This window comes from Narcine bancroftii, chromosome 7, assembly GCF_036971445.1.
Source record: "Narcine bancroftii isolate sNarBan1 chromosome 7, sNarBan1.hap1, whole genome shotgun sequence".
In the NCBI taxonomy this organism is placed as follows: domain Eukaryota; kingdom Metazoa; phylum Chordata; class Chondrichthyes; order Torpediniformes; family Narcinidae; genus Narcine; species Narcine bancroftii.
Window position 1 is genome coordinate 331,984 of NC_091475.1, and position 27,345 is coordinate 359,328.

The following is a 27,345-nucleotide window of genomic DNA, read 5'->3' on the forward strand; positions in this document are numbered from 1 at the left end:
TTTAACTTGATTGATTACTTTTTATTAACACAAAATAAAATTTCCATGCCACAAATTTGGCAGTTTTACAGATTTCAGGATAAACTGAAATGAAAAACATGTGCAAATAAAGCAAAATCAGTTTTTAACACAAATGATGTCAGAATCAACACAATGTGCACATACAGATGTGAACAGCCGTTGGCTGGAATAGTGCGAAGATCAGCTACAATGATCAAGTAAAAGCAACAGGAAATTTGTGTGTTTAAGAGGAATGACTTTGCTTCTATAAACAACCTGGAAACAACATCATTCACTGGCATATTTCGTTTGCCCGTTCAGTTGTTTGAAGCCCACAGAGAATTTCTACGTGGTACCTAGCTGACCAAAATCTTTCAAATATAATTGACGAGGGAACAGAATCAGCCCTGGCTGTGTGAAGAGAATTAAAACAATGCAGTGTAAAACGATATTAAAATCTAAAGTTTCAATTTAGTCAAAGAACAAAGGACAATTCCTTGTTTAAATTCAAATATATTTAAAATTCAAACTGCACTTTTTCGGCATCATTTTCACAACTATGAACTTTTTTCCTGTTCTACTTCAGTTTTATTTTTATAAACTTAAAATATGGGTCGGAAGAGTCATTTCAAATGGTTCCCAACCATTCATTTATGCCACTGTTTTTCCCAGAGTAATGAATCTATGGAATTCTGTCCAAGGAATCCAAGAGGCTAACTCATTAAAGATACAGTTTGATAGATTTTTGTATAATTGGGGAAGTAAGGGTTATGAGGAAAAGGCAGGTGGATGGAGCTGAGTCCATGCCAGATCAGCTATGATCGTATTTGACAGTGGAGCAGATGTGACCGGCCAGAAGGCTTGCTCCTGTTCCTACTTACGTATGTATCATTCTGAAGGCCTGCCACAATCTCTAAGTGATCAAAAAGATATCAGTGATGCCACCAAATTCAATGTGCACTTGGTGATACTATTTCCATTGGACTTTCTAATCTCTTCTCCCTACCAAAATTTTACTGATGTTGGAAACTTTCAAAAAGCAGTCAGATTCTGGAGTTCCTACTATTTTAAAGTTTGGTTATCATCTCCGTAAGACAAGGCTCTACTCAAAATGATGTACATGGGTAATATGATGTCCAAAGGCAAATGGAGTGCGAACTGACTGGTAACGTAACAGATTCAAGATTCTGAGATGGCATTTTTTTTGTTTTTGATGTTATGTATCGAGGAACAAATAAATATTCTGAATATTCTTATACAGATCTATAACTCAATAAGGGAAAGATCAGTTGTTTTTTTTTAAACTGTAAGAGAACCAAAATATCCATTCTAATTTCTCTCAATTTGCTGAACTATCGGGCTTGTTTGCATTATTATAACTCAAAAGTAACAAACACCATTTACATCTCTCAAGCAGATACAAAGGTTCTGTTAAATTGTAGAACTTTTTATATGTTGGCATCAAAATCACCAGTATTTTTCTGAAAGGCCAGAGAAAACTTACTCAGCAGAAAAGCTAATGCTCATCATCATGCAAAACCAACAATATTCTGCTGGGATGGTCTCTGAAATATTAGCTCTCCTTTGAAAGCAGTCTTCAGCTTAAATTATAACGGTATGCTTCTGCAAGGCGAATAAGCCACTCATCAAGCCAACAATTCCTATTTATGTCCAAAACAAATTCATGAAATGTCTATTTTGGAAAAAAAATTAATGGTGCTACACTTGTGCTGGAACCAAGGGTACGTTGACTTTCGATGCTATCTGCGAGTATCTTGTACATTTCCCTGTCAAGGTGAAGGCACTCCAGTAATCCACCGAGAGTATAACCTTTGAACCTGTCTGCGTGGAGTTTGTACATTCTCCCCATCACTGAGAAGGTTTCCTCAAACATCCTGAAGCATGTTGGTTGGTAAATTAATTACCTACTGTATATTAGCCCTACTGCAAGTAGATACCCAGAGAATATCAGGAGGGTGTGAGAAAATGCAGTGGAAGGTAATAGTGGGAGAACTGGATTGATGAGATTGCTTTGTGAGGTGGCGTGGAGTTGAGGCAAAATATGAAAAGATTACAATAAATGTATTAGTCAAAAGGTTCAAATTATAAATAAAAATGTGCATGTAGTAAATGCTCCAAACTGAGTGCAAAGATTACTTCTGTAATGGTTGAAACAAAAATCATATGCAGGGGAGAGATCTGCACTTCTGAAGACGAGGGAAAAATAGGAGAGAAATGTCTTAATGCTCAAAACAATTACACTTTTGAAGTTTGGAACTTTTATCCAACCCAAAATATGAATTGTTGCACAAGATAACCCTGGTATCATCTATTCTACTGTTTGTACCATTAAAAGAAACTCCTATGTTGAGTGATAGCAAAAAATAAAGAACTACACAAATTAATTGGGTATCAAGTTCATTAAAGATGGTCCCTCTCCCAATAAATAAGACACAGGACGTTACAACCAGTGGATGGAACTGGGCTTAACTCTACCAGTGAAATAGAAAAGAAATTAAGCTTGTTCACATGATAAAACATTGGTTCTGTATTTTTACCTTTGCTATACAAAAGACACTATTTGACCTGCTGAGTTTCTCCAGCTTTGTGTGTTTTTATTTTAACTTCAACCATGGTGTCGACAGACTTTGTGTTTTACGTATAACATTTTCACAGTTTGGCTGACCAGTTTCAAGAAAAATATTCAAGAACAGGTCTTAATCAAAGCATGTCAGAATCTTTTTCCCAGGGCAGATTGAGTATTTAAAAAGCTATTTGCATTGGAAAGACACAGAGAGATGCAGGCATAATGTGGCCAAACAGAAATAGCGTGGGTGGGTATCATGGTCAACATAGATGAAGTGAGCCACAAGGACCAGTTCGATGCTGCATGTTTCCATCAATCTATTGTCTTTGAAGGATTAAACTCTGTAATATGAACGAGGAATTCTGTATTATGTTTAAATTGAATAATAAGTTCTGTCCAGTAGCTGTACCACGGTAGTGACTTTTGATTTTTTTTTTGCAAGTCAGTTGCTATTAAATGAAACCAAGAAATAACAACTGCAACACATGAGAATCTCAGCGGGTTTTGTAGCATCCACAGGAAGTCAATGTTTCAGGCCTGAGCCCTTTGCCAGGAATGTGAGGAAACAGGTAGACACAGAAAGTAAAGGTGGAGGGAGGAGGATGAGAGGAGAGGAGAGGAGAGGAAGGAGGGGGAGGTGCAAGAGGTATTGTGGATATGCATGGGATGGTACAAGAGAAAGCTGGAAAACCCAATCCATCCACAACAAGATGTGAAAAGCCCCATGCCCATCACTCCTGAAATAAAAATATTTGTGGAACAACTGCATTAAAATGAGACTTTCTAACGTAACCTTTAGAACATAATCAAGAACAAAACTCCTTTTCTCAAAGGCTGTTCACCCAATGAAATACAAAAATAAGATTCCTAAGCCTCATTAAGTGCCTTTGGAATGAGACAAATTAATTACTTCTTTAACTCCAATGTGTAGGGTTGTTCTACTGCATCTGAAATGCTTGACTAATGTTGACCTCATTTAGCAGCCAATATTGGCACACAACGCACGACTGTTAAAAACAAATCTATTTTCAAAAACAAACACCCTTAACGAATTGGGAAAATATTCATAGGCTGTAGGTAAAGATGATCGTTTTTCAGAACAAAAGATAACCGACTCACTGTCCAATTTCTGATGTCAGGAACTGAAACACTATATTCCATCAGAAAGGAATGGTCGAGGAAGAAACCTTTATATTGCAGTTATTAGTCCCCTCCTCCACCTGTAGCAATTGCCATGATCTTGAAAGGGAATTAATTATAACTTTAGGCAGTCCATTAATAAACAATAATTGAAGAGCTATTAGAATTGAAAATAAATGTCCTTAAATTTAATTTTAAATAAAACTAGACACCTTGTAAAATCTTGAATCTCAAAAATAAAGGTTGCTGTCCCATTGCAATTTATGACAAATAACAATTATTTGATTGCTGCTCCAAAAAATATTTCAAAAAATCTGAGGAAATAGAAGCTCCGTGACTAGAGACATCTACTCGTTCAAAACATCCAGCTTCTCCCGTGCAGCCACGTAGAGAAACACATGCTTATTCTTCAGAGGTCAGGAGAGGAAGGGCACGAATACTGGTAAGGTCCATTGACCTGTGAACAAAAGGTAGAGAAGGAGTCATTTGAACTTCTTCCAATTTAGCATCTCTGCCAGAGCAAAATATTGCAGTTGCTGGAAATCTGGAAACAAACATGCAGCATTATAGTCAAGAGGTTAGGATGTATTTCAAATAGTCTGAGAGAGCTTTGAAAAAGGTAATTGACCCAACCCAATTGTTTCCAGTAAATTTTACAAATGTGGCCGCACTTGCTGAGCATTTCCTATGGTTTTGCCCATGGCAACTTGAGTCTGTTCCAGAAGAACCTGAGAAACAGTATTTACAAGCATTTGGGGGAGGCATAATCAGTGGAAGCCCCATGTCTCACAAGCCGGAGTGAATTCTTTGAGGATAGAACTGCACTGACGAAGGAAGAGAGATGGATGTGGTGTACATGGATTTCAGTAACGCATTTGATAAGGTTCCCCATGCAAGGCACATTCAAAAAGCAAGGAGGCATGGATTCCAAGGAGCCTTGCTTTGTGGATATAGAAATGATTTGCCCAGAGAAGGCAGAGGGTGGTTGCAGATGGTTTGTATTCTGCATGGAGACGAGTGGTGTTCTGCAGGGTCTGACATCCCTTCTCTGTGATTTTCAGAAATGACCTGGATGAGGAAGTGGAAGGGTGGGTTAGTAAATTTGCAAATGCCACGGAAGTGGGTGCTGTTGTGGATAGTCTGGAGGGTTGCCAGAGGCTACAAAAGGACATGGTTAGGACGCAAAGCTGGGCAAGAAGTGGCAGGTAGAGTTTAATCCAGTAAAGTGTGAAGTGGCTCATTTCAGGAAGTCAAATTTGAAGGCAGAATGTAACATTAATGGGAGAAATCTCAGCAGTGTGGACAAACTGAGAGATCATGGAGTCTGTGTCCATAGAACAATCAAAGCTACTGCACAGGTTGATCGTGTTACTAAGCCATATGGTGTATTGGCCTTCATTAACTGTGGGATCAGGTTCAAGAGCAGTGAAGTATGTTACAGCAATACAAGACCTTGGTTAGACCCCACTTCAAATATTGCATTCAGTCTGGTCACCTCATTACCAGAAATACATGGATATAATAGAGAAGGTGCAGAGGAGATTTACTGGGATGTTGCCTGGATTGGAGAGCATGCCTTACAAGGACAGACTGAGTGAGCTTGTATTTTCTCCTTGGAGGAACGGAGGATGAGGGGTGACCTGGTAGGAGAGTACAAGATGAGAGGCATTGATTGTGTGAATGTTGAGGGGGTTTTTTCCTTCAAGAGTGAAATGACAAACACAAGAGAGCATCATTTTAAGGTGGTTGGGAGTAAGTACGGGAGGAGGTGAAAACCAAGATTTTTCACAGAGTAGTGTGTGGTGGAGGCAGGTACAATAGGATCTTATACGAGATTATTTGATAGGTACATAGTTATGCAGCAGGGGTTTTCCAGGCGGTTGTTGGGTTGTAGATTTCTATGTTCCATGTTCTTCTGCCAATCTGGTAGCATAAATTCCCCTTGCTGCAGCCTAGGAAACAACTCAATTCTTTAGAACGGTTATTTCAAATAAACCATCCACATCCAAAGACAAAAAAAATTAACATTGCATCCATTAAATATTCTTCCCAGATCTAGCAAACCTAGTTCATAGTTGGAACAATGCTATCCTCACTCACCACACCCCCTCCCCCCAAACTCTGGAATTTTGTGCAGATATAAAAGTAGTTTCCAACATGAAACACTTTTTAAAAATTCAAATTAATTTTAAATTTCTTTCAATTTAAATTAAAATTAATTTGTAAAAATTTAGACCTACATCATGTAACAGGTCACTTTGGCCCACGAGTCTGTGCTGCCCAATTTACACCCAATTAAACTACACCCCCGGTACGCTTCAAAAGGTGGGAAGAAACCAGAGCCCCTGGGGAAACCCCACGCAGACACATACAAACTCTACAGAAAGTGCAGGATTCGAACTCTGGTCCCGATAATTGGCACTGAAAGGCATCGTGCTAACCGCTACACCAACTGTGCCCCCCAGAATGTTTGTTCTAGAACCATAGAGCATTACAGCATAGAAACAGGCCCCTTCGGCCCTTCTAGTCTGTGCCAAACCTTTTTTTTTGCCTAGACGCACTGTCCTGTACCCAGTCCTTAGCCCTCCATACCTCTCCCATCCATGATCCTGTCCAAATTCTTTTTAAATGATAAAAATGAGCCTTATCTGCATTAAATGCCATCTGCCATTTTCATCCCATTTTTCCAACTGGGTCCAGATCCCTCTGCAAGCTTTGAAAACCTTCTTCGCTGTCCACAACACCTCCAATCTTGGTGTCATCAGGAAACTTGCTGATCCAATTTCCCACATTATCATCCAGATCATTGATTATAGATGACAAATAACAATGGTCCCAGCACTGATCCCTGAGGCACATCATTAGTCACAGGCTTCCAGTTTGAGAAACAATCACCACTACTTCTCCCATCTAGCCATTGTCAAATCCAGTTCATTACTTCACCATGAATACCTAGCACCTGGACCATCTTGACTAACCTCCCCTGTGGGATCTTGTCAAAGGTCTTACTAAAAAGTCCACATAGACAACATTCACCGCCTTTCCTTCATCAACTTTCCTGATAACCTCCTCGAAAAACTTTATAAGATTGGTTAAACACAACCTAACATGCACAAAGCCATGTTAATTATTCCTAATCAGTCCCTGGCTCTCAAAATACTTGTATATCCAATCTCTTAGAACAGCTTCCAATAATTTACCTACTACTGACGGCAGGCTCACTGGGTTACTTTTGAAACATTTTTTAAACAACAGAACAACGCGAGCTACCCTCCAATCTTCTGGCACCACACCCGTGACTAAGAACATTTTAAATATTTCTGGCAGAGCCCCTGCAATTTCTATTCTAGTCTCCCTCAAGGTTTGAGGGAATATCTGTCAGGCCCTGGGGATTTATCCACCCTTATTTGCTTTAAGACAGCGAACACCTCTTCCTCTTTAATCTGTGTAGGTTCCATGACCTCGCTGCTTGTTTTCCTCACTTCCCATAATTCCGTGCCCATTTTCTGAGCGAATACTGATGAAACAAAACATTTAACATTTCCCCCAGGAACATACAAACACTATGTTTAAATGTCTTCCACTTACTATAAAACATTACAGCAGAGAAACAGCCCCCTTCAGCCCTTCTAGTCTGTGCCGAACCATTTTCTTTGCCTAGTTCCACTGACCTGCACCCAATCAGTAGCCCTTCATACCTTTCCCATCCTAAAATTGAGCCCGCATTCACCACTTCAGCTGGCAACTCATTCCACACTCCCACCACTCGCTGTGTTAAGAAGTTTCCTCTCATGTTTTCCCACAAACTTTTCCCATTGATCTTCAAACTGGTCAAAATGAAGATATTATTATTACTGTTATGGTAAAATGGAGCAATTCCATCCTCATAAATAGATTATCCTTATTCAATGGAATGTCTTCTGACTGATCCCTAAAGCTTAATAAAATTCAATCTATCAGGCATATTTGAATAGAACCATAGAAGACTACAGCATGAAAAACAGGCCATTCAGCCCTTCTAGTCTGTGCCAAAATATTATTCTGCTAGTTCCATTGATCTGCACCCTGTCCATAACCCTCCAGATCTTTCCCATCCATGTATCTATACAATTTATTCTTAACACTTAAGAGTGAGACCTTATTTACCACGTCGGATGGCAGCTCGTTCCACACTCCCACCACTGAGTGTCCCCTAAACCTTCCCCCTTTCACTCGAAAGCCACGTGATCTCGTATTTATCTCTCCAAATCTAAATGGAAAGAGCTAATCGCATTTACTCTGTCTATACCTCTCATCATTTTGTAAACCTCTTTCAAATCTCCCCTCATTCTTCTTCGCTCCAAGGAATAAAGTCCTAACCTGTTTAATCTTTCCCTGTAACTCAACTCCTGAAGACCCAGCAACATCCTAGTAAATCTTCTCTACACTCTTTCAATCTTACTGATATCCTTCCTGTAGTTTGGTGACCAGAACTGCACACAATACTCCAAATTTGACTTCACCAATGAATACCTTGGTTTGTCCTTCCAAAATGCATCATCTCACACTTGTCTGCATTGAATTCCATCTGTCATTTTCTAGCCCATTTTACAAGCTGGTCCAGATCCCTCTGAAAGCCTTCCTCGTTGTCCACGACGCCTCCAATCTTGGTGTCATCAGCAAACCTATTATCATCCACATTATCATCCAGATCATCGATATAGACAGTAAACAACAATAATCCCAATACCGATCCCTGAGGCACATTGCTAATCGCAGGCCTCCAGTCTGAGAAGCCATCATCCACTACCACTCCCATTCAGCCAATTTTAAATCCATTTTACAACCTCTCTGTGGATACCTAGTGTCTCAACCTTCTGAACTAACCTCCTATGTGGGGTCTTGTCAAAGGCTTTACTAAAGTCCATGTAGATAACATCCACAGCCTTTCCTTCATTTACCTTTTTGGTAACCTCCTCGAAAAACTCTACAAGATTTGTTAAACATGACCTACCACACAAGCCATGCTGACTGTCCTTAATCAGCCCTTAGTTGTCCAGAATACCATCCCCCCCACCAATAATTTACCCACTACTGACTCAGTAGCCTGTATTTTCCCTGTTTATTTTTTGGAGCCTTTTTAAACAGCAGAACAACATGAACTACTCTCTAATCCTCCGTCACCTCACCCATGGCTAAAGACATTTTAAATATTTCTTCCAGGGCCCCTGCAATTTCTACACTAGTCTCCCTCAAGGTCCAAAGGAACATCATATCAGGCTCGGGGGATTTATCTACCTTTATTCGCTGTAAGGCAGCAAGCACCTTCCTCTTTAATCTCTATACATTCCATGCCCCTTCTGCTTGTTTCCCTTGTGCACTATTGCCTGTTTCCTGAGTAAATACAGATGCAAAAAAACTGCTTAAGATCTCCCCACATAGACAACCACTCTGATCTTCTAAGGGACCAATTTTGTCCCTTACTGTCCTTTTTATATACCCTTCATGTTTACCTTCACATTATTTGCCAAAGCAACCTCATGTCTTCTTTTTGGCTTCCTGATTTCCTTAAATATTTTCTTACATTTTCTATACTTTTCTAGTATCTCATTTTCTCCTTGTTGCTTATACCGGCTGTACACCTCTCTTTTCTTCTTAACCAGATCACCAATCTCCCTTGTAAACCAAGGTTCCCTCTGCCTGTTAACTTTGCCTTTAATCCTGACAGGAACATGCAAACATTACACTCTCAAAATTTCACTTCCGAAAGGCCATCCACTTACTGAACAGGTCCTTGCCAGAAAACAACTGATCCCAATCCACTCTTCCTAGATCCTTTCTCATTTCCACAAAATTGGCCTTTCACCAATTTAGAATCTCAACTCGAGCTCCAGACCCATCCTTGTCCATAATTAACTTAAAACTACTGACATTATGGTCACTGGACACTGACACATATTTCTGTCACCTGACCTGACTGGTTCCCTAATGGGAGATCAAGTATCGTATCCTCTCTCATTGGTACCTCTATATATTGCTTGACTTATTCTCAGAGCAGGGTGGCAGGAGGAAGAATAGATGTGTCATTACAGACACTGTGCTGGACATGTACACAAACTAAACAGAGTCAGCTGATTGGGCAGACTACTTCCTTATTTATCGGTAATGAAGTGTAATGTGCCTATACACCTCAATAATTTCATTATGCATATTTCTCAGATACCCTCCCTTGACCATTTCTCACTTTAGTCTGCTACAAACTGTTAATACACATATGACAAAGAGGAGCTAGTATAAATCAGGATGGGAGGTGGATGAAGTGGGAAGGTCCAGCAAGTTAGCTTATGGAAAGTTTTCACAAAATTGGCATAAGCAACAATGAATTACTTCAATAATATGGTCAATTATCTATCCCAGGTTTGTTTATTAGAATTGAATCCTTCATATTCAACAATTAAACAGGACCCTGTGATTGTAGTGCAACACATGAAAGTGCTGAAGAAACTCAGCAGGTCAAACAGTACCTACAGGAAGTGAAGGCCAACAAATGTTTCGGGCCTGAGCCCTTCATCAAGGCTCATCAACTCTTCCTCCGCTACATTAACGACTCCGTTGGTCCTGCCTCCTGCACCTATGACAACTTGACAACTTTATCCACATGGCTGCTAACTTTCATCCCAACCTCAAGTTCACTTGGTCCATCTCTGGCAACACCCTCTCCTTTCTCAATTGCTCTGTCTCCATCTCTCTACAGATATTTTCTAGAAACCTACAAAATCACAGTTACCTCAACCACACCTCTTCACTCCCTATGCCCTATAAGGATTCTATTCCTCTCAATTTCAGATCTGTTCCCAGGTTGAGATCTGCCATTGCAGAGGATCTGAGATATCTGCCTTCTTCAAAAATATTGCTTTCCCACTACTGCCATGTACTCCTCTATTTTTCACACATCTGCCCTGGCCCCTCCAACCAGAACACAATTCCCATTGTCTTCACCCACCTGTGCAAAAGTCTCCCACCTTTTTATGCAGATGCCTGCCTTCTTTTCCCTCATATCTTGATGATAGGTTCAGGCCTGATACATTGGCTACCCTTTATTTCCTCATGATCTGCCAAGCACTTTTGTGTCTTGCACTTTGTCGTCATGTTATTTTGACTAGCTATTTACAAAAAGTACAAAAAAAGTCTCCTATTTAATTAACGTTACAATCACATATCTGATGGGAAGAAAGCACAGAAGTCTTCAAGACAAAATTTGCTAAAGGTTTAGGAGTCACATCGTAGAATCCAAAACTGCTGCAATGTTCTCGCCAATTACAAATAAATACATTTATGATACTTTAGACTGAAATACAATGCGATATTTTCATGAAGAAAGTTTAAACAAAGAAATATGTTGATTTACCCTCGCATCATACTCCAGCACAAAAGGAGGAATGTCAATCTGCTCTGGAGAAATAAGAGCAAACAACTGAGCGAGGGTCTCAACATAATGTACTTTGTCCTTTAATCCCGAGACAGAAAATGTTGTGAACATCCAGGTCATCATCTGGGGAAACAGAAATATATTGGAAAATAAACCACGAGTTTTGTAACTCCAAAATTTCCTTTCACGATATTTTAATCAAATTAGCAATTAGCCAAAAATGATCAGTAGTAACACCACAGTATTCTGTGGTGCTATCATGGACCCTCAAAGACCTGCCTGCCGAAGTGCTACACAATGCATGCTATTTAGTGGTGGAAATGAGTAGTTTCCCATTAATCTTCTTAGAATACATTATAACGTGTGCTTGCTATTGGCAATCCTTATTGTTTTGCCACTTACTTTAAAAGTGACACTGACCTTATTTTACTCAAGCCATAAAATTTCCCACATTTAGACCACAAATTACTGAATACTAACATAAAAGCAAAATACTGGAGATAGTGGAAATGTGAAATAAAAGAGAAAATTCTGGAAATACGGAGTACATTAGGAAAAATTGGTGACGCTGCTAGTATGGACCTGGGAGAGCGGAGAACAGACACAGTGCTGCTCTGAAGGGTTCATCTGCCCGGACCTAATGCTGGCAACGCTGTACAGGCATTAACCTACCTGCTTAAGGAGGCGACGGTGTTCTGAAACCAAAATCCTGTAACCACAAGTCTGTGCCCAAGATGGCGACATTTGAGCTTGGCAGCTGCCATGAGGGGTTGGAGACTCCGAGGAGCAGGAGATCGGCACTGGGCACCAGAAACGGGGATATCACCCTCCGTTGAGAAGGGGAAGCAGAGAAGACAACCCTACAGGACAGTGACCATGGTGGCAGACCAACGAGGGGCTCAGTGACTGAAGGACCCACACAGGTTGCATCTGACTTGGATAGGGTGCAGGTTGCAGGAGACTGGCTCTGGGAACCAGAATTAAGGGCAAGAGGAGTTCCTGAAGGGTCTTGGCACTGAAGACTTCCTGATCCTGTTGGAGGTTTAGATCTGGAGCTCAGGTTGTCGATGGATCGAACAGTCTTTGAGGCTGCAGGAGCGCTGTGCACAAATCCACGGACACACAGTGACTCCAAAAGGACTCACTTTTGCTTCTCTCTTTCTTGTTCTGTAAGGGGTACTCTTTGTCACCTTATACCAGGCAGAAGGCAATTTCATGTAATATTACATGTTCTGTACTATTATATGACAATAAAAAATGTTGAATCTCAGATCAGTTGCGCTTTACTTCCAAGAGATGCAAATGTTTGAAGCCAATGGACCTGCAATATTAACTGCTTCTCTCTCAAACGATACTGCTTATCCTATTGAGTATTTCCAGTAGTGATTTATTTCAAATGAAACATAGCTTTTGAGCAATTCTAAGCTTTTGGAATCTTCTGAATGTTCCAAAAGATGGTTGGACAGGTCATCCATTTATTCAAAAGATAGAACAGAGTGAAGCAAAGATAGGTTGGATTCCATTTCAAAAGGTAAAAATATAACTGGAACAAAAGAATGAGTAGTAGAGATGAAGAGAAACAAAGTTTAAGAACTTCAATTTTATTGACACAATAAAAATTATTATGAGAGAAAGACTAACGACTTCCAATATGGTTTTTTGAGTGAAAACCTTTAACACCTGCAAATAAAGGCTTTAGATTCCCATTGTGTCATTGAGATTGGGATAAATTGACTGCTCTTTATGGAATTATAGTTCCTGAAGTGGGACGAGTTCCCACTTCCACATATCAGGTTGTAGCCTTTTCTACATTGTTCGCTAGAAGAACTATCTTATTTACATGGAAAGATTCTAATCCATCTACTTTGACTCAATGGTTCTCTCAAATTATATCATGTTTAAGTTTAGAGAAAGTTAGGAGTCGTGCATTTGACACTCCTGTTAAATTTGAAGAGACTTAGTGACCTTTTATAAATTATTTCCACATGACTTAGTAGAATTATATTTAAGACTATATTTAAGGACTATATTTAATTTTATTTCTTTTCTCTTTGTTGGTGAAGACTAGATGATTAATTTTTATTAATAAATTCTCAGGATAGGCTGCCCATTTTTTAAAATATTAGATTAGGTGAGGTTTTATATAATAAAATTCTTTTTCTTATTTTTGAAGATTTCAATTTGAGATGAAAACATATTTGTTAATTTTGGTGTAATGCAATGGGTTATTATCATATGCTGTCATATAGTGATTTTTTTTCCTTCTTGATTATGTACTCCTATTCTCCTCATGTATTGCTTAGTATAACATGATTAATAAAAAGACTGAAAAAGAAAATGGCTGAATGAAAGTAAATTTTGATTATCAGGTATGGTGTTCTTTTAGAAAATGCATGTGAATGGAAAGCCACACTGCCCTTCTGTAACAATACATCACATATGACGCAAACTTACCAGGGTGTAATGAAGTTTTGGAATGAGAAGGGAACAAATTAGACTAACCTCTAGGACACAACTGGATGGTATGTTTAGTGTAGTGGTTAATGCAACGCACCAGCGATAGGGCCCTGGGTTCGAATTCTGCGCAGTCTGTAAGGAGTTTGTACGTTCTCCCCGTGTCTGTGTGGGTTTTCCCCGGAGGCTCCAGTTTCCTCCCACTGTTCAAAATGTACGGGATTGTAGGTTAATTGGGTGTAAATTGGGCAGCATGGGTTTGTGGGCCGAAATGGCCTGTTACCATGCTGTAAGTCTACATTTAAATTTATGATTGGTGTCTGTAATGGCCAGTAATGCTTCTAAATCTGGTAACTTTTTAATTAGATTAGTCGATTTAAAGTCGTTAACCACTTGATCAATACGTAAAAGTGAAAGTATGTAAACCAAGGATTATAGGATCACTGGTGATTAAATATTCTTGCTCCAATTTGTATATAATATATCTTAATTCAGTTCAGTGAAAACAGAATCTTAAAAGTATGAATATACTGGTGATAACAATGTCATTTAAAATGCCACATATATTGGGTAATGACCATCTCCAAAGAGAGAGTCTATCTTAATGATGACATCCAATGACTCCATTATCAATATCTTGGGGTGAACTTGACCAGGTACTAAAATGGACCAACTACCTAACTACCTATGGATATCCTCTGGTGAGCAACGTATTTCTGAACACCCCAAATCATTTCCATCACCTGCAAGGTGGATATCAGAAGCACAATGAGACATTTGCCTGAGTGGGAACAGTTCCAACAACAGTCAAGAAGCTTGACACCATCCAGATCAAAGCAGGCTGCTTGTTTAAACCTACTCTAAATACACATAGCTCATCAATGTGGTACCTAACTGTGTTGGCTGCTATAAACAAAATGCCTTGACTACCTAACAACAAATAATAGCACCTTCCAAACCCACACCTTCACATGGTGAGAGTGACAGGCACATCAGAACAGTAACTGCAGACACACCTCAAAGCCACACACTACATTCGTATTTTCCCATCCATATCGTGGAACTCCCTACCTAGCATTATCCTTTGAGTTCTTTCGCTAGAAATATTAAAACGGTATCTCACTATCACCACCTTATTAAGGGCACTTTGGACAGAGCAAAAACACTACTTGCCAGTAGCGTAACATAGTGAAAAATAACATTCATGTTTGAGATATTAATGATTAACAATGACCAAATAAGAATGCAGCTTGAGCCTAGAATTGATGTCTTACCAAAACAAATGCAAAATGCAAAGCTTAGTTCCTGCTCATTGTGAGTTCATAGCTTTCAAAACCATCACTGGTACTTCCTAATTTATCAATAATACTGTACTGAGAGATACATCAAGCCCATTGTATAAATCTCTTACCTTGGACCGAAATGTTGGATGCACAAAGTAAAACGCCTTCATATTTTTTTTGTATCTGAAAAGGGGGAAAAAAAAAGCAAAAAAAATTTAAGAAGCTTCCACTATCACCATCTTGTGTCATCTTGTTCCTATGCAGACTACCTTGCAAGAGAAAATTAACTATGACTGAGAATTCACCACAAAAAATAATGTCATAAACAATACAGCTAGGTCTGTTTCTTCTATAAAACATCCTCCAAATATATAAATAATTCTATTACATTAATTTGAAAAAAAGCCAACATTATTTTTGATGTCATAGACAAAATTTATTCTCCACTGAACAAACTAATGATCTGACATGATCATGTAGATATTGTAGCAGCTCGCTGTATACAAAAAGGCTCCCATATTCATTTTATTTATTGAAGTGACTACACCACAAAAGTACTTTTAATAGCTACAAAAAGTTTTGCATGCTCCAAATATGAAATGGAAGTTGGTTTTCCTTTTGACAGCCTCATTCTTATTTCACATTAAAATTCCAAGATGAAGAATACCAGAAGATAAATATGAAAAAAAAACACATCAATGAGTGAGAAAGAAATCGATGTTACTATAATCATTAGCTAGACTGACACGTTACTTTATTAGTGGTCAGTGTGAACCTTCAGCACAGAATTTGAAATGGCCTTTTGGTGGGTGGAGGAGGCGGTTCATAAAAGGCCATAAAAAGAGGGGCAGGTTCCTTACAATATTACAGTACAAAATTATTTCAAATCCCTTTAGATTCTCCAGATAATTCTTTTAAATTAAATTTAATGCCCTTTGGGCAAAAATACTTTAAATGAGTTGACAGCTGAATTATTTCTAACCCTTAGTATCAAAACTTCATTATGTGAATCTGATCTTGAAACAAACTAATCTCGGACGACACTTTTGAGCTATGGCTATAAATGATAGAGCCCAGTATACATGCTTAACTTAACATTCCTTTCTGCAGACTGAAGAAAAATCCTGATAAGTCTGGTGGTGATTTATGTTTCACCAATTCCTCAGTGAAAAAAGTACAATAAAATAAAAGGCAAAGGGAACAAATCAAAATCAAACATTGCACAATCTGTGGAACTATTTAATTTAAATTCAACTGAAATATTATTATGATATACAGCTTCACTTCAGTCCTATAATCTACTCTATTTTCAATTCGTCTTTTGCCAAAGGTCCTCAGCATGTGATCAACTCCCAAAATCCATGTCTGTCTATCACAGGACATCCTGTCAATGTGTCTAATCTTTGTCGTAGTAACGAGAAAGCCTTAATGAGCAATAAAAGTTATATCAGCTGTGATTGTAACCATGGCAATGAAGCAACTTTGATCTCTCTGATGTGGTCGCTCACACTAATCCTCATCCAATATTTCTTTATCTCAGAAGGACGGCTTTGTTTGCTTCCATATTTATCTGATCATTGGGGAAGTATCCCTATCCATGGATTTTCTTTCCGTTTCCAAGTATCCATCCTAATAATCTCCTTTCTTCCCCTTGATATGTCCCTCCCAGACAGACAGCCATCACTTCTTCTCCATTCAAATACAAATGAGCTCATAGCCTTCCTTGTTACAATAGCAAAAAAGGTATCAAAACCTCGTTATCTTCAATAATTCCATGCCTCTAATCAATCATCTATAGGAGTTTCAACTGTTGACAATGTCATGTTCAATATCCTTGACCTTCCAGTCTTCTATGTTATGAGAAGGTCAAGCTGAGCAGGATAATGGATCAGCTCAAGATTAAATGGCAGGGAAGACTTGATGGGCTGAATAGCCTATTTCTGCCCCGATGTCTTGTGGTATATTCAAGCTGATAAGCTTTTTTGGCAATTTCAAAATATCAGCTGCTTTCACCCTTATCACAAGCCTTCTGATACCGAAAGAATCCTCTGCATCATTTTCCATTTCATACTCAGTTATTCTGATGCCCCTCAACCCACAGGACAGTGACCAAGGCAGCAAAACAGTGAGGGGGCTCTGTGGCTGAGGGACCAGTGCACGCGGTGGACTGCCGATGACTTGAGGTGAGGAACCTGTGGAAGCTGCGGGCTGCTGGAGACTGGCTTGAACTGGCTGGAGGGGAAACAGGTATTGGAACCGGGATGAGAGGAGGTGCAGAGGACGCTGAAGGGATCCTGATCATATCGGAGGTTTAGATCTGGAGCTCGGGTGGCCAATGGTTTGGTCTGGACTCTGTGGCCACGGAAGGGCGCTGAAGGGATCCTGACCCTATTGGAGGTTTAGATTTGGAGCTCGGGTGGCCAATGGTTTGGTCTGGATTCTGTGTCCACAGAAGGGCACTGAAGGAATCCTGACCATGAATTTGTATTGTACTTTGATCACCTCTCCATTAGACCAGCAATTAGAGACTATAATTGTGTTCAGTTCTGGTCTCCAAATTATAGAAAGGATATAGATAAGGTGGAGAGCGTGCAGAGAAAATTTACAAGGATGTTGCCTGGCTTACAGCATCTAGATTACAGAGAAAGATTAAGGAGACAGGGACTTTATTCATTGGAATGTAGATGGCTGAGAGGGGATTTGATAGAGGTATTTAAAATTATGAAGGGAATAGATAGAGTAGACGTAAATAGACTCTTTCCCCTGAGCGCAGGGGAGGTTGGAACAAGAGGGCATAAGCTAAGGGTAAAGGGGCAAAACTTTAGGTGAAATATTAAAGGATGCTTTTTCACTCAGAGACTGGTGGTAGAATGGAATGATCTTCCAAAAGAGATAGTTATGGCAGGGTCCCTTCTGTCATTTAAGAGAAGGTTGGTTGTGTACATGGATGTGAGGGGTTGGAGGGTTATGGGCGGAGAACAGGAGGGGGAAGCTAGTGGAGTTGTTCAAGTGAACCGGCATGGACTTGAGGGGCCGACATGGCCTGTTTCCACACCGTAAACAGTTATATGGTTATATGGTCGGAGGTTTAGATCTGGAGCTCGGGTGGCCAGTGGCTTGGTCTGGACTCTGTGGCCACGGAACGGCGCTGAAGGGATCCTGACCATGTCGGAGGTTTAGATCTGGAGCTCAGGTGGCCAATGGCTTGGTCTGGATTCTGTGGCCGCGGAAGGGCTGGAGGCAAATCTATAGACACTCAGTGACTCTGGGGGGGGGGGAAACGACTCACTTTTGCTTCTCTCTCTGACTGTAAGAGGCATTTAGGCAATTCCTGCCAGTGGCAAATGTGTCTCCTTGCAGTTGGCAAAAAGAAATTTCATATCATACAACCCTGTTTTATAACTTGAATCTTAAATCATTTAAAAATTTCAAATCACTGCAGTGTTGTAGACAGCATTCAATCCTCCTACGTATTGCAATTTGCTTGGTCACCTGCACTAGGTTCTGGTTCCTCTGGCACACCTCAGATTTTAAATTCCCACTTTATGTTCAAATACTTTTAAGGTCTCATCTTCCCTGATTTTGTAATCTCCTCTCCAGGATTGCTTCTTTGTGGAGGTGGCTGGAGACAATTTCCCATTTTTTCTTCCCAATGGCCACTATACTTTGAACTGTCTCGAATTCCTAAACACCACTTTTACATTTATCTCTTTTATTTAAATATCCTCCTTAAACATTACCTCTACTCAACTCCCAAAATGAACATTTTGTTGCAAAAGCAGAAAGCACTCAGAAGGTCGAGTAAGATAAATAGGCAAGGAGAGCTGATGTGTCGGGACTGTATCTCAGAAATGGAAAATGCAAGTATTAAGTTTAAGAGAGAGGTGGAGAGAACAGAGAGAACTTCTGCAATACGGTACAGATTAAAGTTGTCAAGGTAACTATTTTAATATGTGACAATTAGAGGCACTTTGTCCATGTTACTCACCGATTCATGTACTCTTGAGGTCAGGATCAGGAATACTAAGGGGTTAAGAACCTGGGTAACTTTGTGGCTGGAGCCAGGGTTCAGAGTATCAGATGGGTGTGTGGCCAGTCAGGATAGAGAAGAGAGCATTGGGGGTCAGGAATGCAACTAAGTTTACATACAAGGTGACAGTGAAACTATTTCATTTCTGATAAATTGTCCCAAAACTGAAACTTTGACATGGTATTACGTCCCACTGATGTTGCTGCACTGGAGTTCTTTGAGCATTTTTTTTTGGAATTGTTATTGTGCTATGGGCACCAGTGTTTTATGAATGATAAAAATCTTCTAGATTTTCCATAGATATCAGAATTGGTATTAGCAGATTCTCATGATGCATGTTCATGCAAAGTGGAGCAAAGTGGAATGTAGCAGAGGGGTTATGCTTCTGAACTGTAAGCTAGACCTCTGGACAACTGGTTAATAGACATGACAAAATCCCATGAAGTCATTTAATAAACCCAGAATGTTTTAGAATGGCTAGTTTTCTGTGATGGTAACCATGAAAATACCAGGTTATTACACAAAATCTGGTTCACCAATGCTCTTTAGGAGGTGAAAACTGCTGTTCTTACTTGGTGTAGCCAACATCAGACTTCAAACTCACCTTAACCAGCTCCAGTAACCATTTTCAATCTTGACCATCCATGCAGCATATTCCTTCTTCACAGCATTTTAGTTAACAACAATATTTGTTTCCATCTTTTCCTTACCCACTCCTATACTTACTACCCCCCCCACCTCTCTCTAACATTTCTTCCCTCCCCCTTTCCTAGTGCTTTCTCCACCTCTTACACCTCCTGTCCTATAGCCTCCCAACTCTGGACCCCTCCTCCTGCATTTTTCCCACTTCATAAACATAATATCACCCTCTTCGCTTGATGGGTCCAGACCAGAAATGTTGACTGATCATTTCTACCCATGGATGCAGTCTAACCTGCTGAGTTGTTCCATTAATTCTTTGATTGCTCAATATTCCAACATCTGCAGCTTTTATTTCTCTAGCTGTTTTATTAACTCTTAACTGGCTTCATAGTTAAGTGGTTCATTAACATTGAACAATTGACAACTACACTTAATAGCAACTTCTCATCTGATCTGAACAAAAAAAAACATTGTGTGGTTTGATTATCATCATGTAATCAATCATATTTATTGTATGAATTAGGAACATTTGTAAAATGGCAAGACTTACTTTACATCAACTATGTCATACAACTTCTTGAGGAAATCTGAATCAGGATGATTGTGGTCTCTGGTCAGAGTATGAAAGTACACCATGACAAACTCCCTTACAGCAATGTGGTCCATAATGTGAATGAAATATAAAAGTGCCTGAAGAAAATTAACAGTATTATAAATGATGTTTTATCTTTTTACTGCATTTATTTTCTTTACTCCTACCTCTCTGGAAATCACATGCATCATTTCACTTTATCCAGTCGTATGAACCAGTTTGAAAATTTAATCGATAATGAATGACAGATCAAGATGGAAGTGACCAGTAACAATATAGCAAATAACAAACTATAATGTTGCTACACTTGTGCGGTAAAATGGAGTCCCACTGATGCTACGTGACTCATCTCAGCCATTCACCCAGGAAGCTGATAGCTATTTTAAGTACCATATACATTTTCAAGCTACGTTCAAAGAAGAAATCATTGGACTGAGAAGTCATCCCAAGTTATTGTGATTGCAAGGCCTTGAAATTCTGAACTCCTCAATGGTCTGCATTTACTGCCATACAAAGAGGTTGTTTCTACTGGCAGGTATTTTAGGACTTAAAAAAACAGCATACATGAAAATGACACACATTTTTGAAAATAATCCTCTACCGGCATCACCTACGGCTCCTAGAACGCTTCCACCAGCATTGTCTCCGCTCCATCCTCAACATCCATTGGAGCGCTTTCATCCCTAACGTCGAAGTACTCGAGATGGCAGAGGTCGACAGCATCGAGTCCACGCTGCTGAAGATCCAGCTGCGCTGGGTGGGTCACGTCTCCAGAATGGAGGACCATCGCCTTCCCAAGATCGTGTTATATGGCGAGCTCTCCACTGGCCACCGTGACAGAGGTGCACCAAAGAAAAGGTACAAGGACTGCCTAAAGAAATCTCTTGGTGCCTGCCACATTGACCACCGCCAGTGGGCTGATCTCGCCTCAAACCGTGCATCTTGGCGCCTCACAGTTTGGCGGGCAGCAACCTCCTTTGAAGAAGACCGCAGAGCCCACCTCACTGACAAAAGGCAAAGGAGGAAAAACCCAACACCCAACCCCAACCAACCAATTTTCCCCTGCAGCCGCTGCAACCGTGTCTGCCTGTCCCGCATCGGACTTGTCAGCCACAAACGAGCCTGCAGCTGACGTGGACTTTTAACCCCTCCATAAATCTTCGTCCGCGAAGCCAAGCCAAAGAAGATGCTTCACAATATTTTCTAAATGCAAATGCTCCAGTAACCATTTTCAATCTTGACCATCCATGCAGCATATCCCTTCTTCACAGCATTTTAGTTAACAACAATATTTGTTTCCATCTTTTCCTTACCCACTCCTATACTTACTACCCCCCCCCCCACCTCTCTCTAACATTTCTTCCCTCCCCCTTTCCTAGTGCTTTCTCCACCTCTTACACCTCCTGTCCTATAGCCTCCCAACTCTGGACCCCTCCTCCTGCATTTTTCCCCACTTCATAAACATAATATCACCCTCTTCGCTTGATGGGTCCAGACCAGAAATGTTGACTGATCATTTCTACCCATGGATGCAGTCTAACCTGCTGAGTTGTTCCATTAATTCTTTGATTGCTCAATATTCCAGCATCTGCAGCTTTTATTTCTCTAGCTGTTTTATCAAGCCGAGAATTGACAAGTAGTGCTATGCAATAAGCATGAACATTTTTTTCTTGGCAGAGTAGGGGTAATAAAAAATTCAATGCAATGTCATTTTTATACTCTGACAATACATTTGAACACTGATTTTTTGTAAAACAGATGCATACAAAAAGGAAGTACCTTTCATTTCTATGACAGAGTAGATATGTCCCAGTGAGGATCAAAGGAAAGGCTGGAAGTCATAGGGAGCCTTGGTTTTCGAGGAATATTAGAAATTTGGTTAGGAGAAAGAGGGAGGTGCATAAGAGGTATAAACAGCAGGGTGCTGAGAAATTGAAAGAGGACTACAAGGAGTATAGAAAAAATCTTAAGAAAGAAATTAGAAAGGCCAAAAAGAGGCACGAAGAGGCTTTGGCAGGCAGAGTAGGAATAAATCCAAAGGGTTTCTATAGGGACATTAAAAGTAAAAGATTAGCGAGGGATAGAATTGAACCCGTTGTAGATAGGGAGGGTAGGCTGAGTGAGAAGTCAGAGGAGATGGGGGAAATTTTAAATGATTTCTTTTCCTCAGTATTTACTAGGGGAAAAAATATTGTACAAGTTGAAGTAAAGAAATATAGTGGGGAGGTCATGAATCATTTAAGGATAACCGAGGAGGTAGTGATAGAAGTGCTAAAAAAGATAAAGGTGGACAAATCTCCGGGTCCGGACAAAGTATTCCCAAGGACATTCAGGGAGGCTAGTGTACAGATAGTGGAGCCATTAACAGATTGGAGGCCGGTGACGAGTGGAGTTCCTCAGGGATCGGTCCTGGGTCCACTATTATTTGTTATATATATTAACAATCTGGAAGAAGGGGTGGTAAATTGGATAGTAAGTTTGCAGATGATACAAAGATTGGTGGTATTGTGGACAGTGAGGAAGATTACCATAGCTTAAAAAGAGATATAGGAAAGCTAGAGGAGTGGGCAGAGAAATGGCTGATGGAATTTAATACGGATCAGTGTGAAGTGTTGGATTTTGAAAAGGCAAATCTAAATAGGTCATATACATTGAATGGTAGACAATTGAGGAGTGCAGAGCAACAAAGGGATTGAGGAGTTATGGTAAATGATACCCTCAAAGTTGATACTCAGGTAGATAGAGTGGTGAAGAAGGCATTTGGGATGTTGGCCTTCATAAATCGGAGTATTGAATTCAAGAGTTGGTATGTTATGATGAAATTGTACAAAGCATTGGTGAGGCCAAGTTTGGAATACTGTGTGCAGTTTTGATCACCGAATTATCGGAAGGATATAAACAAAATAGAGAGAGTGCAGAGAAGATTCACGAGAATGTTGACAGGATGTCAGGGTTTGAGTGACAGAGAAAGGTTGAGCAGCCTGGGGCTTTTCTCTGGAGCGTAGAAGATTGAGGGGGGATTTGATGGAGGTGTTCAGATTTTAAAAGGGACAGAGAGAGTCAACGTAGATATGCTTTTTCAATTAAGAGTGGGGGATATTCAAACCAGAGGCCATGGTTTGAGATTGCAGGGGGAAAATTATAAGGGGAACATGAGGGGAAATTTCTTCATGCAAAGGGTGGTTGGGATGTGAAATAAGCTTCCGGCAGAGGTGGTTGAAGCAAGGACGTTATTTACATTTAAGGAAAGACTGGATAATTACATGGAGGGGAGAGGACTGGAGGGATATGGACCAGGTGCTGGTCAGTGGGACTAGGAGGGTGGGGATTTGTTCCGGCATGGACTGGTAGGGCCAAACTGGCCTGTTCTGTGCTGTATATGGTTATATTATATAGAATCAAAGAACCATTATGGTCCAAGAAGCTACTATTCTGGTTATCAAATCTACATCTATTCTTTGTGCATCAATGCAATAATTTCCCTCGTTTCTCTCTGCAAATTATTTTCCCTGAAGCATCTACCCAATTATTTTCTGAAAGCTCAAGCTGACTCTATGCATTACTCATAGGAAAGTACTACAAATGAAGTTTAAATTACCACTGAGAAGCTTTACCGAAGCAAACATATGCGTAGCTTCCTATATGCCCTGTTATAACTGGAATATTTCTGAAAGGACTATGTATTTTTAATGAAATTAACAATAATTTAATCATCAAAATGATAAATCAGATAATTTTTGCACAGATATTAAGCAGCAGCTTTATGTTTATTAATGGGAAAACAATAGAACAGCGTTGAAATTTGTTTATCTACAATGAAATTTACTGACATTTTGACACAGCAACAAAACAAGACTTTTTGAATTTGAAGATGACCATTATAATAATAAACCTTACCTTATCAGGGTCTATTAGCGTCACAGGAATATTCCTTCCTACGATCTCCACCACAACGTGGCCATGTTTATCACATCCTGCAACAAATACAACTCATTATACTAAATGAAATGTATACCACAAAATGGTGGAAGAAAAACCCTACAGATAGAAGAAAGCTTTAATATATAACAAAGCATAAAAAAATAACATTTTAAATGGTAAAAATGTGAAGTACTAGAAATTTCTCTTTTGTGGGTGTAATAATACCTGTGGAAAAGATCATTCTTAAGGCATCATAAACCAAATTCATGTTGGTTCCTTTTATTAACTCTACCTTGCTGTATATTTTCATCAATATTTAAAGAAAGGGAGTGTCACAAAAAATTGAATGGTAATAATCCTTCTCAAAGATCACTGGATTTTTTTTTTAAATACAAAAGGCATCTTCTTTTCTTCTTTGGCTTGGCTTCGCAGACGAAGATTTATGGAGGGGTAATGTCCACGTCAGCTGCAGGCTCGTTTGTGGCTGACAAGTCTGATGCGGGACAGGCAGACACGGTTGTAGCGGTTGCAAGGGAAAATTGGTGGGTTGGGGTGGGGTGTTGGGTTTTTCCTCCTTTGTCTTTTGTCAGTGAGGTGGGCTCTGCGGTCTTCTTCAAAGGAGGTTGCTGCCCGCCGAACTGCGAGGCGCCAAGATGCACGGTTTGAGGCGATATCAGCCCATTGGCGGTGGTCAATGTGGCAGGCACCAAGAGATTTCTTTAGGCAGTCTTTGTAACTCTTCTTTGGTGCACCTCTGTCTCGGTGGCCAGTGGAGAGCTCGCCATGTAACACGATCTTGGGAAGGCGATGGTCCTCCATTCTGGAGATGTGACCCACCTAGCGCAGTTGGATCTTCAGTAGCGTGGATTCAATGCTGTCGGCCTCTGCCATCTTGAGTACTTCGATGTTGGTGATGAAGTCACTCCAATGAATGTTGAGAATGGAGCGGAGACAACGCTGGTGGTAGCATTCTAGGAGCCGTAGGTGATGCCAGTAGAGGACCCATGATTCGAAGCCGAACAGGAGTGTGGGTATGACAACGGCTCTGTATACGCTTGTCTTGGGTAAACTTATACCTCTCATTTTGTTCATTTTAGATTGGTCACAGTGTTTTAGCTACCGAAAGAAAATAGACACACACACCGAGAGCAGTTCAGTTTATACAAATGTTTATTACTAATTCAAAAGCTGATTTCACACTACAATATGCAAGCCCTTCCCAACTATACTTATCAACGCTTGGACTGGTCCCAACTGCCGAAGCGAGGCAACGACTGCACACTTGTAGTAGGTTGTCAGGGCGCTGGTAGCAGCTTCTCCACCTCCCCCGACCGGGACGTTGCTCGGACTCTGGCTGTTCTTCCTTCTTGACAAGGGGTGTTCCCACCCCTCGGAGAGTCTAAACTTCAGCAGCAGGACCACAGACTTTTATACCCCAAAAACAATTAATCATGCACCCACTCCCTCTAACATTTGTCAGTCAAAATCAAAGCTGAGCATACTATTCTACAATTTAGAAGATTAATTATTATGGAGCAGGATGCTATGATATCCTGGTTTATCTCGTAGATACAAGGACTCATTAAAACTTCTTGAGCAAGACAGGTTGTGACCAATACGTCAATTTCAGAGTGTCGTATTTGACAACTGCTTTCCCTGGGCCTCACGGTGGAATTCCATTTCAAAGTGTATCTTCAGATAAGTCCCCATGGCTGAGTTTAATTACATCTGCTAGTTCTGAAAGTAAGGTGACCTGCGTGTGGACCCAGTGTCGTCAGTTCCACATAAGCAAAAAGCATCTGAGTACATGGTTTTAATCCTCCATTACATTCCACCCCTTGGTCACAATCTGTCATTTGCGAGGCCTAACCAGTATTTGAGTACAGAGGGAGCGAAAAAAGAGAAATCAAAACAACAATTACAAAGATAAGCAATGATGCGAGCCACCAACGGAGGATAGTGTGGCCCACTCCCCCAAATGTAGCAGTCAGCCATGAGAAAGGATTCCACCCGAAGCTCATACTGTCCATATGGGCCACAGTACCCAGACGCTGAAGCTCACGAACAGATTTGGAAACATGCTGAACAATATTAGAAACATTACTGGATACATCAGGGACATATGAGCAACATTCAGAGCCAACAACGGCGCATGTGCCACCTTGTTTTGCTAAAAGGAAATCCAGGGCCATACGGTTCTGTAAAGCCACTGTCCTAACTGCAGAAAGCTCGTGGTTAAGGTCATCCAGGCCCCGGTTGACAGATGAAAGGGCAAAGGATGTCTCATTGGCAATAGAGCTCATTAGATTATATAATTTATGAACCTCTCGGGAAAGGCGAACAACGCCGTAACCTGGGATCAGGGCGCCAAAGAAAAGTTCGGCACCTGAAAGGGCACGCCTATGCCGCAGGACAGAGGACACACGCATAAGGGAGGGATGGTTCTGTAAGCGGGAAATATGATGCATGTAGGGCACAGCATATGCCAGGTAGCAGCAACCTGCGTGTGTCATAGTTGGGAAGGGCTTGCATATTGTAGTGTGAAATCAGCTTTTGAATTAGTAATAAACATTTGTATAAACTGAACTGCTCTCGGTGTGTGTGTCTATTTTCTTTCGGTAGCTAAAACACTGTGACCAATCTAAAATGAACAAAATGAGAGGTATAAGTTTACCCAAGACAATTGGCGCTGCGAGCAGGATTGGTCTCAAGATGTTTCGCCGAAAGAAAGAGGTGAGCCCTGAGCAGTTCTTGATTCCTGGATGGACTTCCAAAGACGATGGGTTTGGCATGTTGGCCAATACCCTGTCTTTGTTGGGACCACCCATTAGTTGGGATGAGAAGTTAGACTCATCAAGTGCACCTCTGGGAGAGCGGGTTGCCACTCTCCTTCGAGAAAGTAAATTTCCTGATAAAAAGGGAATGCTGACGAATGGTTTTTGGTTGCTAGCCATAGCATTACGCCACTCCGTTCAGCGTGAAGCAGAATTAATTCAAAGAGAAGTAGAATCTCAGTGCAAAAGAAAGCAATTAGAGGAGGAGCTAGAAGTCCTGCGACAATGCTGTTCCATGATGAGCGAGATTGTTCGTACCAGTCAGGACAGAGCCAAAGAATGGGAAGATAAGCATGTCCAAATGATTTGCCGTAATATTAAACTCCGGCAGCAGCTCTGTGCAGATAAGGAAAGGCATGGAGTAGAACCCGATCCATATCGTATTCATGCCATGATAAGGAATGGTGACGATCCTGATGTAATTGAGGATTGGGATGGGAATATCTGGAATGAC

The 27,345-nt window shown here is 40.4% G+C and overlaps 1 protein-coding gene across 3 annotated transcripts in view; it reads right to left on the minus strand.

Annotated features, from left to right (window-relative positions):
• The window catches only part of gdap2 (ganglioside induced differentiation associated protein 2), a 51,624-nt gene continuing 24,279 nt past the window's right edge, over nt 1–27,345 (minus strand). Inside the window, exons 9-14 of one of the 3 annotated variants that reach the window (XM_069888388.1) lie at nt 24,034–24,110; nt 20,095–20,234; nt 15,001–15,055; nt 11,115–11,258; nt 5,578–5,679; nt 1–4,184 (exon numbers count right to left, since the gene is read on the minus strand). In XM_069888388.1, coding sequence (XP_069744489.1) covers nt 5,626–5,679; nt 11,115–11,258; nt 15,001–15,055; nt 20,095–20,234; nt 24,034–24,110 — 470 coding nt within the window. In that variant the 3' untranslated portion in view covers nt 1–4,184; nt 5,578–5,625. Of the gene's footprint in view, nt 4,185–5,577; nt 5,680–11,114; nt 11,259–15,000; nt 15,056–20,094; nt 20,235–24,033; nt 24,111–27,345 lie in introns of those variants that run through there. The other 2 variants (XM_069888389.1, XM_069888390.1) reach the window with 2 other exon arrangements.